Source organism: Thamnophis elegans, chromosome 15, assembly GCF_009769535.1.
Source record: "Thamnophis elegans isolate rThaEle1 chromosome 15, rThaEle1.pri, whole genome shotgun sequence".
Taxonomy (NCBI): domain Eukaryota; kingdom Metazoa; phylum Chordata; class Lepidosauria; order Squamata; family Colubridae; genus Thamnophis; species Thamnophis elegans.
The window spans coordinates 45,774,549-45,786,614 of NC_045555.1; the positions used below are offsets into that span (position 1 = coordinate 45,774,549).

The 12,066-nt window shown below is 42.0% G+C and overlaps 1 protein-coding gene across 1 annotated transcript in view; it reads right to left on the bottom strand.

Annotated features, from left to right (window-relative positions):
• The window catches only part of PLCE1 (phospholipase C epsilon 1), a 122,149-nt gene that overhangs the window by 11,774 nt on the left and 98,309 nt on the right, over positions 1-12,066 (bottom strand). The window contains exons 25-28 of the mRNA XM_032231696.1: positions 9,786-10,047; positions 7,638-7,756; positions 6,290-6,418; positions 2,403-2,612 (exon numbers count right to left, since the gene is read on the bottom strand). Of these exons, the coding sequence (XP_032087587.1) occupies positions 2,403-2,612; positions 6,290-6,418; positions 7,638-7,756; positions 9,786-10,047 (720 nt within the window). The remainder of the gene's footprint in view (positions 1-2,402; positions 2,613-6,289; positions 6,419-7,637; positions 7,757-9,785; positions 10,048-12,066) is intronic.

A 12,066-nucleotide genomic window follows, 5' to 3' on the forward strand; every position in this document is an offset into this window, starting at 1 on the left:
ATATAAAGAAGATAATAAGAAGGATTATAAAGAGGGTTGTAATAACAGGAGGAAAAGCAGTTACACTTAGAGGCTGGATACATTGTTTTTTCTTCTTTCTCTTTGATCACTTGAGATTCAAGGTTCTTTTAGTTTGTTTACTGAGAGTGATAGTAGGAAGAGCACAAGTTGTTTATACAGGTGCTTTTTGGGAGTTCTATCACTAGCTATTGAAGGGAAGACAACATTGGGCATTTTGGAGCCTCAACAGGTGATGTTCTCATCCTGCAGTCAGCAGGTCATCTGACTTCACTATTACTTGTAGGAGTGGGAACGTCCTTAACTTTGAACTAGCATTCATTGGTTGGAGAAAAACCACTCCTACTGTTATACTTAATCATGACTTGAGATTGCCTGAGACATCGGTAAAGGATGAGATCAAAGCGACATCTTAGGAACATGGCAAAATATAGAGTTGCCAGGGGATGTTTGTACAAGCTAGAAAAGTGTGTTGCTATCAACTGAAGAGTTAGATGTTTATTTAAAAAAAATTTTTTATCTTACTTACAGTGAACCTATGCGATCCATTCCCCCCAATTAAAATCAGCAATCGTGGCTGTATTATTCTATGGATGCTCAAGTGTGACTTATATCACTTTTGACTTTCAGGTTATACTTCTATATAATATAAGAGCCTGCAAAAATTCAGCATATAAGATATATATATCAAAGAGAAATCACATATTAAAGTATAAAGAGGCATCAGCAAAGTATTAGTAGCTCAGGGTTGAACTGAGGGGTCCTTGGTGTTTTATCCGTGACCCAACAAAAGGGCGAACGACAAAACCGTGCCCGACTAAACCGCGTCGCTAAAACCACGACATCATCAGCGCGGCGAAAACAGCGCGGAGACAGAAGGGCGCTTTAACTTAAGGTAAGGATTAGGTTTAGGGTTAGGGTTAGGGTTAGGTTTAGCATTACGTTTAGGGTTAGAGTTAGGTTTAGGGTTAGGTTTAGCATTACGTTTAGGGTTAGAGTTAGGTTTAGGGTTAGGTTTAGCGTTACATTTAGGGTTAGGTTTAGCGTTAGGTTTAACGTTAGGTTTAGCGTTACGTTTAGGTTTAGGGTTAGGGTTAGGTTTAGGGTTAGGTTTAGGGTTAGCATTACATTTAGGGTTAGGTTTAGGGTTTAGCGTTATGTTTAGGGTTATGTTTAGGGTTAGGTTTAGCGTTACGTTTAGGTTTAGGGTTAGGTTTAGTTTTACAGCGTGCTTCTGTCGCCGCGCTGTTGTCGGCGCAATTCAGCACTCATTCGTTGGAGCACTTTAGAACATGTGGTTTTGTCACCATGGTTTAGTCGAGCGCGGTTTTGTCGTTCGCCCTTTTGTCGGTGAACCGTTTTATCAGCTTGGCTGTTTCCTTGCAGACATTTCATTACCCAAACTAGGTAACGTCATCAGTGCTAGAGAATACTAGGCCTACTTTGGATAGTGAGAAATAATAATAAGAAAAGAGCCAAGCTCGGAGGGCACCAAGGACTCCCCCACCCCATAAAGAGGCATCGTAGATACTAATAAGCAGTGAAGAGTGTCTATGGGTTAATGAGCATAGACAATTTCCAATTGCAATAATTAAATATAAGCAATAATTATAAAATATAATTATATAAGTATTCAGGGCATATATTAAAATAGAAAGTAAAAGTGCAAAATCAACCACGTCCCTATTGAGATTACTACAAAGAGCCGAGATGGCGCAGTGGTTAGAGTGCAGTACTGCAGACCACTTCAGCTGACTGTTATCTGCAGTTCGGCAGTTCAAATCTCACCGGCTCAAGGTCGACTCAGCCTTCCATCCTTCAGAGGTGGGTGAAATGAGGACCCGGATTGTTGTTGGGGGCGATATGCTGACTCTGTAAACCGCTTAGAGAGGGCTGAAAGCCCTATCAAGCGGTATATAAGTCTAACTGCTATTGCTATAAGATTAAAAGGAAATTTGAGAGTACCCATCTCTTTTCAGTTGTGGCCAATTATGTATTGACATGGGATGTTTTTAAATAACTGGAAGGGATCAGGTCACAGCAAAAATGCTTTTAGCTTTTAGTCCATGCTGTAATAATAATAATAATAATAATAATAATAATAATAATAATAATAATAATAATAATAATAATAATAATGATGCACATCTCCAGGGCAGAGGGAAGAAAAGGCCTTAAGAATGCAAAATAATATCTTCAGAGCAACTTCACACATTTAATTTAAGTGCTTTCATTAAGAGCACATGACAATCTAGCTTCTTTATAAGGCCGGAGTCTTCTCTTCAAATTCCAAGAATAAAATTCCAGCCAGCTGCACATGCTGTCTTTGTCGCTCCCCCGCGATACCATCAGCAAGCAATAGATATCAAGGCAAACAGACTCACTTCCTCGCGCATTTTAAAGATAATTCTTCCGACGTAGCCTTCCTCTGGGAACCAGCTGTTCAAGAGCTGGATGACCTCTTCCTCGGGGCCAAGTACCCTCTGGAACGGTGGCTTCCTATACTCATTTCTGTCTTTCGATATAAAGCATTTCTCCTCCATCAAAAAGTAGTCGGCGGGATAGTTTCCAATACCATTTGCATTAGCCAAAATCTAAAACAGAACCACGGTGATAATTAGAATGGCAAAGGAATGAATGTTCAATAGCAAATAAATGTTTTATTATTTAGCCTGGTGTGTACTAAAATGTATTAACACATTCAGAGGTGGGTTCCTACCAGTTCGCACCTATTCGGTAGAACCGGTTCGTCAGATCTACCGAACCGGTTAGAAGAGGTTCCACCAGTGGACCCGGAAAGCAGGCCACACCTACAGAAGAGGTTCCAAAATTTGTTGAAACCCACCACTGGCAAGGATCTTGTAACTTGACAGCTTTAAGACTTGCATGCTTCAATGCCAGAGTTTCTGAATAGCTACTTGAACCGACCTAAATACTAATCCATAATTTCATATCCGGTCACATGGGTGGCAAGCCACTCCCACAAAGGAGGCCACACCCACAGAGTAGGTTCCAACAATTTTTGAAACCCACCACTGAACACATTCCTCAGACGGTCTTTCTTAGAGTTGTCTTATGATTTAAACAACGGATTATTTTAAAAGGGACAAAATGCTTTTTCATCTTATTTTTTTTGTTCATTGGGGCTTTGCCGGAATATTTATTCTGCTTCCCAAGATCGTCGGAATGGAACGACAATCTGCTAATCAGTTGAAGAATTTTCTGCTTATGAATTTGGCACTTTTAGGCTTTTGCTCCCGATGGGAAAATACATGACAGGCAAAAGTTTTACGATGAAGCCAATTTGCCTGGGAAGGAGAGAGACATCTCATTTCTTCACACCAAACAAATCATCCAAGCACACTTGGATGGCAAGAATTAAGAGTACCGCATCACCACCAATTTTCTTTTTTTACTTTAAGATCTCAATCTTGCCATAAAAGATTGCATGACTTTTTAGTATCACAGAATAATTGACAAACGTCCTTTTTGGCAGCTCTGTAGCATAAGTCATAATCAGTGGTGGGTTTCAAAAAATTGTTGGAAGCTCTTCTGTAGGTGTGTCCTGCTTTCCGGGTCCACTGGTGGAACCTCTTCTAACCGGTTCGGTAGATTTGACGAACCGGTTCTACCGAATAGGTGGGAACTGGTAGGAACCCACTTCTTGAAAAGTGTCCGTAGACTACAATTGGTCCAGAATGCAGCCGCGGGAGCGATACTGGGTGTACCTAGATACACCCATGTTACACCTATCCTCCGTGAGCTGCACTGGCTCCCTATTGGTCTCCGAATGCGCTTCAAGGTGCTGGTTATTACCTTTAAAGCCCTACATGGCTTAGGACCTGGATATCTCCGTGACCGCCTCCTGCCACATACCTCCCAGCGCCCAATAAGATCTCACAGGATGGGCCTTCTCCGGGTGCCGTCGACTAGACAATGTCGTCTGGCGGCTCCTCGGGGGAGACCCTTCTCTGTAGCTGCTCCGGCCCTTTGGAACGATCTACCCCCTGAGATCCGGACCCTCCCCACTCTCTCAGCCTTCCGAAAGTCTATTAAGACCTGGCTGTTCCGGCAGGCCTGGGGCTGCTGATCTTTGATTGAGTTCCAGCCCCACTAAGGTTGAGTGCATGTTGTGTTCTTTTAATTCGCTTTGCCTTGTATTTTAAATTTTTAAAATATCTTTAAATTGTTTTTATGTAAGCCGTCCAGAGTCCTTCGGGATTGGGTGGCATATACAACAGTGTTTCTCAACCTTGGCAACTTGAAGTCTGGACATCTTCAAGTTGCCAAGGTTGAGAAACACTGGCATACAAATCCATTAAACCTTCACCTTAACCTTAACCTCTGATCATGATGGGGTTTTTCCCTCAGAGATCTTTCATCGTCCGTATTTTAGAGCTATATGATTTATTTGATTCGTAATAATTTCTAAATGGATTACAATGACTACAGTTCTAATGGACAGGAAAGGATCTGGTTGAAACATATTGAATTGAATATAAAATTTATTCAATTTATATTTTTCCTCACTCGCCAGGCAGCTCTGCAGCATGTCAGCTCTGGGAAATTAACCGTGATGTGTTCCAGCTGCATTTTTACCTAATGGACTTCATGCCTGAGCATTTCTCTATGTCAAGATAATAAACCAGTGTTTTATGTTAAAGAGGGTGGGAGAGAACATATGCAAAAAACATTTTTTCCGCCTGGAGATTTAAGGATGATCACTGGAAAAGGGGACAGCTGCTAACACCAGGCCTACACGTGTCACGTTTTCAACTTAATTTCATCTACGCAAATGTAATTTCTTCACAAGTTCTACAGATTGCAAAACGAATTCCAGCTTTTATTCTTGCATCACAACTTCTAGGCAGAGAAAAAATGAAAAATTACAATTGACAATTCAAGGGGATTAAGAAGACTATTTGGGCTTGTCAGTTATGAAACTAAACATTTCGCCAAATAAATTGTCACATCTTTTCCCCACTACTGTAAAGACAATGAATCACTATGCAGGGCTTGAGGGGCAACCACCATGAGTAAGAACAAGGGAAAGAAATCAAATCAAAAAATTGGGGGGGTTGGGGTGCTCAAACCAGTATATAGAGCAGAACTCCAAAGGCTGTCATAAGCATCATTTGTTCAGCACTGTTGTAACTTTGAGTGCTCATGGAATGAATGATACAGAGGTGGGTTCCTACCAGTTCACACCTATTTGGTAGAACCGGTTCGTCAAATCTACTGAACCGGTTAGAAGAGGTTCCACCAGTGGACCCGGAAAGCAGGCCACACCTACAGAAGAGGTTCCAACAATTTTTTGAAACCCACCACTGCGCCCCCCAGAGAGAGAGAGAGAGAGAGAGAGAGAGAGACTGACACAGAGAAAGAGAAAGAAAGGAAGAAATAAATAAAAAGAAAAAAGAAAGAAAAAGGGGTGAGAGAGAGATGAAAGAAAAAAAGAAAAAAGGGACAGAAAGACAAAAGGAAGGAAAGAGAGAGAGAGAGAGAGACTGACACAGAGAGAGAAAGAGAAAGAAAGGAAGAAATAAATAAATAAAGAAAAAAGAAAGAAAAAGGGTGAGAGAGAGATGAAAGAAAAAAAGAAAAAAGGGACAGAAAGAGAAAAGGAAGGAAAGAGAGAGAGAGAGAGACTGACACAGAGAGAGAAAGAGAAAGAAAGGAAGAAATAAATAAATAAAGAAAAAAGAAAGAAAAAGGGTGAGAGAGAGATGAAAGAAAAAAAGAAAAAAGGGACAGAAAGAGAAAAGGAAGGAGAGAGAGAGAGAGAGAGAGACTGACACAGAGAGAGAAAGAGAAAGGAAGAAATAAAGAAAGAAAGAAAAAAGAAAGAAAAAGGGTGAGAGAGAGAGATGAAAGAAAAAAAGAAAAAAGGGACAGAAAGAGAAAAGGAAGGAGAGAGAGAGAGAGACTGACACAGAGAGAGAAAGAGAAAGAAAGGAAGAAAGAAAGAAAGAAAGAAAAAAGAAAAAGGGTGAGAGAGAGATGAAAGAAAAAAAGAAAAAAGGGACAGAAAGACAAAAGGAAGGAAAGAGAGAGAGAGAGAGAGAGAGAGAAAACACATGGCAAGCCACTCCCACCTGGTCACATGGCCGGCAAGCCACTCCCACAAAGGAGGCCACACCCACAGAGTAGGTTCCAAAAGTTTTTGAAACCCACCACTGGAATGATAGTAGGTCGAGAACTCTCTGTGGTGTTGGTTACGAATATCTTAAGGTTCTCAGAATTCACGTGACTTATTTTATGCAAAGCTTACCTCATGCAGAAGCTGAGCGACTGTCGTTCCTTGCCTTACGGGAAAAATGGTGAACGGTTCTGGACCTGGAACTCCATGTATGGTGACCCTGTGCACTGTGGCTCCCCTCCATTCCGCTGTGCTGAATTGCTGTCCAAAACACACATGTCAAAACAGTTGCCAATCAGAATAGAGCTGGAAGGGACCTTGGAGGCCTTCTAGTCCAACCCCCTGCTCAAGTAGGAAACCCTATCTCATTTCAGACAGGTGGCTGTCAAGACTTTTCTTAAAAACCTCCCCTCCACTAATTCTGAAGGCTCTTCCACTGCTTAATTGTTCTCAGTAAATAGTATATAGTCCTCGCTTCTGTATATTGCAATATATTGCCCTCAACTAGTATCAGTGCTAGACATTGCTTAATAGCAGGTTCTAATTTCACAAGACCCAATTCATATATCAGGAGAGACAAATTCTAGGTACAATGGAGAGAGAGAGAGGGAGGGAGGGAGGGAGAGAGGGGGGAGGGAGAGAGAGAGAGAAGGAGAGGAGAGAGAGAGAGGGAGAGAGGGAGAGAAGGAGAGAGAGAGAGAAGGAGAGAAGGAGAGAGAGGGAGAGCAGAGAGAGAGAGGGAGAGAGGGAGAGAGAAGGAGAGAGAGGGAGAGAAGGAGAGAAGGAGAGGATCTCACAGGATGGGCCTTCTCCGGGTGCCGTCAGACAGACAATGTCGGCTGGCGGCTCCCCGGGGGAGGGCCTTCTCTGTAGCCGCTCCAACCCTATGGAATGAACTACCTCCAGAGATCCGGACCCTCCCCACTCTCACGGCCTTCCGAAAGGCTACCAAAACCTGGCTATTCCGGCAGGCCTGGGGCTGTTGACCTCTCATTGTTGAGGTCCAGCCCCCATCAGATGGAGTGCATATGTGATGTTTAAAATTCTTTTCTTTTCTTTTTATTAATTACTCTCCTTTTCGCTTTGTAAGCCGCTCGGGGTCTTCCGGGATTGGGCGGCCTATAAATCTATTAAATAAATAAATGAATGAATGAATGAATGAATAAATAAGAAAGAAAGAAAGAAAGAAAGAAAGAAAGAAAGAAAGTATGTGCCATAAGCATGTAGGGGAGCATGGGAATATGATAGCAAACCACCCCTTACAATCTGTCAGGTTTCCCATTTCTGATTTAGATGGAGTGCATGATGTGTGTGTGTTTTTTTTAAATCCGTTCTTCCTCTGTTTTTAACTCTTCACTTTTTAAAAATGTATTTTCTGTAAGCCGCCCGGAGTCCTTCGGGATTGGGCGTCCTATAAATTCATTAAATCAAATATCAAATATCAAATCAAATCACTGCTGAATATATTTTGGGTAATTACCATAGAAGTAGGCGCAGCATTCAAAAACGAATTTTCTTCCATCCTTCGGCTGTTAATAAACAAACTGGAGATTTCTAGTGCTTCATTATGCAGGTTTCGCAGCTGGAGATGTCTGTAACCTTAAAGAATGTATAATTGGAAATTGCAGGGGGGGGGGGAAAGAATGAAACAGAGTGCATCTTTAAATATGTAAGTTTTGCAAAGTAAAACTGAGGCTTTTTTGTGTAAATATGTTTTATTTTCATTTTCATTTCATACAGTCACATATATACTGTGCATAACCGGGGCCATATAACATTGAACAATAAACACAGCCATTCTTGTCGACAATACCCCAAAAAATACAAACCCAATATACCACTTCAACCCTCCATACACCCTTTCTTTCACCCCCCTCCAACTTTCCTTTCTTCCCTCCAACATTCCCCTCTACCCTACTTCCCCTCCCCCTCTATCACTCCTCTCTCCCAATACACTCCCTCCCTTCCATCTCACCCTCCCTCCGATCCTCTCTCCCACCCTCTCTACCCCTCTTTCTTCTTTCCCTCTGCTCCTCCCTTCGGTGTATTTCTACTATCTATCAATATATTCAGCTTCCTATTTTTACACTAGAATTAAAAAAGCAACAGTATACAAGTGCAATCATATTACTTTAAAATCTAGCACATACTATATTTCCCCCCTCCCCCCCTCCCCCCTAGAACCCCATCTCCCTTCCCAGTAAAACTGAGGCTTGTTGTGCCTAAGAAGTATAAATACTGTAAGGCCATTTATTTGATTAACTCTATTTTGACTAGAGTTTAGAGAAGTCTTGTTTGGGTTTGTTTTTTTTAATGCTCTCTGAGTTTGGTTGTTTTCTTGCGGACATTTCATTACCAAACTAGGTAACATCATCAGTGCTGTGTGTGTCATCTTGTGTGACTTAGCAAGAGTTTCTGGCATATGTGGAGCATGAAACATAATTCTTCAAGCACTTCTCAAGTGATACACAGGCCTTCATATTGGATTGGAACTTTTCAAATTTCCTTCTACAAATGTGCCATTTCTTAGCTTGCCTTTCCAGAACTCATTCGAATCACTTTTTTAAAACGTAGTGGGCTTTTTTTCTTGGGTGGAAAGAACTAAATGAATAACAGGAGTGGAAAATGAATGATGGCTGTTTAGCAATAGCAATAGCAGTTAGACTTATATACCGCTTCATAGGGCTTTCAGCCCCCTCTAAGCGGTTTACAGAGTCGGCATATCGCCCCCACAGTCTGGGTCCTCATTTCACCCACCTCGGAAGGATGGAAGGCTGAGTCAACCTATCTATCTATCTATCTATCTATCTATCTATCTATCTATCTATCTATCTATCTATCTATCTATCTATCTATCATCTATTTATATCTATCTATCATCTATTTATATCTATCTATCATCTATCTATCTATCTATCTATCTATCTATCTATCTATCTATCTATCTATCTATCTATCTATCTATCTCCTATCTATTGATCAATCTATCGATCTATCAATCTATGATCTATCTATGTATCTCTACCTACCTGCCTACATCTCTCTCTCTTTTTCTACCTATCATCTATCTAGCAATAGCAATAGTTAGACTTATATACCGCTTCATGGGGCTTTCAGCCCTCTCTAAGCGGTTTACAGAGTCAGCATATCGCCCCCACAGTCTGGGTCCTCATTTCACCCACCTCGGAAGGATGGAAGGATGAGTCAACCTATCTATCTATCTATCTATCTATCTATCTATCTATCTATCTATCTATCTATCTATCTATCATCTATCTATCTATCTATCTATCTATCTATCTATCTATCTATCTATCATCTATTTATATCTATCTATCATCTATTTATATCTATCTATCATCTATCTATCTATCTATCTATCTATCTATCTATCTATCTATCTATCTATCACCTATCTATTGATCAATCTATCGATCTATCAATCTATGATCTATCTATGTATCTCTACCTACCTACCTACATCTCTCTCTCTTTTTCTACCTATCATCTATCTAGCAATAGCAATAGTTAGACTTATATACCGCTTCATGGGGCTTTCAGCCCTCTCTAAGCGGTTTACAGAGTCAGCATATCGCCCCCACAGTCTGGAAGCATTTCATTACCTTACCTCTTTTCAAAGCTTTCAGAGGGATTATTCTTTGAGCCATCACGGTTGAGGAATTGTTCTCGACGACGGCGAAACGAAGGAATACGAGATCCTCAAAGTGAATGCGGAAAAGGAACTGTTCGTTCCACATGGGATTCAGAGTATTGCGGTGGATCGGCTTGGTGCGGAAATGGCAGCTGTCCAGGGGCATCCCAAGGACATCCAGTTCAATGCAGGGACTTCCTGCGCTGTTGCTAGGACCGACGTTCTGTCCAGACACAATCTGACGCATAAAAGAAAATTTTTTTTTACATTTTTATTTTATTTTATCAATTTCATATATACATTCACAATTATATGATCTCATAACTGTTATTAATAATATGTATTTATAACAATTTTTCCCTACGGTTAACAATATACTTGAAGATTGCTTTTTTAACTTCCCATAGATCCATCTTATCTTACAACGGTCCTACTTCTTCTTCCCTCCCTCCCTCTTTCCTTCTCTCCTACTCCCCTTCCTTCCCTCCCTCCTTCCCCTTCCCTCCTTCTCTCCTTCCTTCCCTCCTTCCCTCCTTTCTTTTCTCCTTCTCTCCTTCCTTTCCCCCTTCCTTCCCCCCTTCCTTCTCTCCTACATTCCCTCCTTCCTTCCCTCCTTTCTTCTCTACTTCTCTTCTTCCTTCCCTCCTTTCTTCTCTCCTTCTTTCTCTCCTTCCTTCCCTCCTTCCTTCCCTCCTTCCCTTCCTCCCCCCCTTTCTTCTCTTTCTTCTCTCCTTCCTTCCTTCCTCCTCTCCTTTCCCTTCTCTCCTTCCCCTTCCTCCCCTTTACCCTTCCCCTCTTCTTCCCCTTCCTCCTCTCCTTTCCCTTCTCTCCTTCCCCTTCCTCCCCTTTACCCTTCCCCTCTTCTTCCCATTCCTCCCCTCTTTCCTACTCTTACATTCCCTCCCATTCTTCCTCTGCCTTTCCCTTTCTCCTATTCCTCTCCTTTCTCCTCTCCTTCCTATCTTTCCTTCTACTCCTCCCTCCATCCACTCTATCCGTCGTTGTGTTTACATATTCTCCTCTTCAGGGGATGACCTGGTTCTCTTTTTTATTTAAAAATAAAAATAAAAATTGATAAGAATGATTTTCACGATTTTATTCATGAACCAAAGAGTCTGGGAAATTCCGAAAACAACAACATTCCAACTACCATGATTAAAGCTTGATTTCAGATAATTATTAAGAGGAAGCAGAAATATGTTTATAGAATAAACACAACTATAATAACACATCTTGTCATTTACTGCCCGCTTATTCTGATGGAGAACAGTATCTGCTTCTGGGAAAACATTCAAGTGGAAAATTGCCACAGCCAGGAGCTCAAAGATACGATGCCTCCACCACCAAATATTTAAAGCAATAGCAATAGCAGTTAGACTTATATACCGCTTCATAGGGCTTTCAGCCCTCTCTCTAAGCGGTTTACAGAGTCAGCATATCTGCCCCCCCAGTCTGGGTCCTCATTTCACCCACCTCGGAAGGATGGAAGGCTGAGTCAACCTTGAGCCGGTGAGATTAGAACCGCCGAACTGCAGATAACAGTCAGCTGAAGTGGCCTGCAGTACTGCACCCTAACCACTGCGCCACCTCGGCTCTTTCATAAAGAAAGGTTTATTAGAGATGGTATTCAGCCGGTTCTCTCTGGTTCGGGCGAACCGCTAGCAGCAGCAGCTGCAGGAGGCTCCGCCCACCCGCTCCAATGTAATTCACAACCTTCTGCACAGGCAGAAGGTGGCGCATGAGCTCACATTTGCAAACCGGTAGGGAAGGTACGTGAATCCCACTGCTGATGTTTCTCTGGAAATGGTTTCTATACATATTGTATGTAGTTTCTATCACATTTACCTTTAAAACCCTAGGACCCGGAGACCGTCTTCTGCCGCATACCTCCCAACGGCCCATAAGATCACACAGGGTGGGCCTTCTCCAGGTGCCGTCGACCAGACAATGTCGTCTGGCGACCCCCCCGGGGGAGGGCCTTCTCTGTAGCCGCTCCGACCCTATGGAACGATCTACCCGTAGAGATCCGGACCCTTCCCACTGTCACAGCCTTCCGAAAGGCTACCAAAACCTGGCTATTCCGGCAGGCCTGAGGCTGTTGACCTCATGTACGAGGTCCAGCCCCGCCTAGATTGAGTGTATGAAGTGATCTTTTAATCTCTTTTTATTCTCTCTATTTTAATTTTTTATTTTTGGAAATGTATTTCTGTAAGCCGCCCGGAGTCCTTCGGGATTGGGCGGCCTATAAATTTATTAA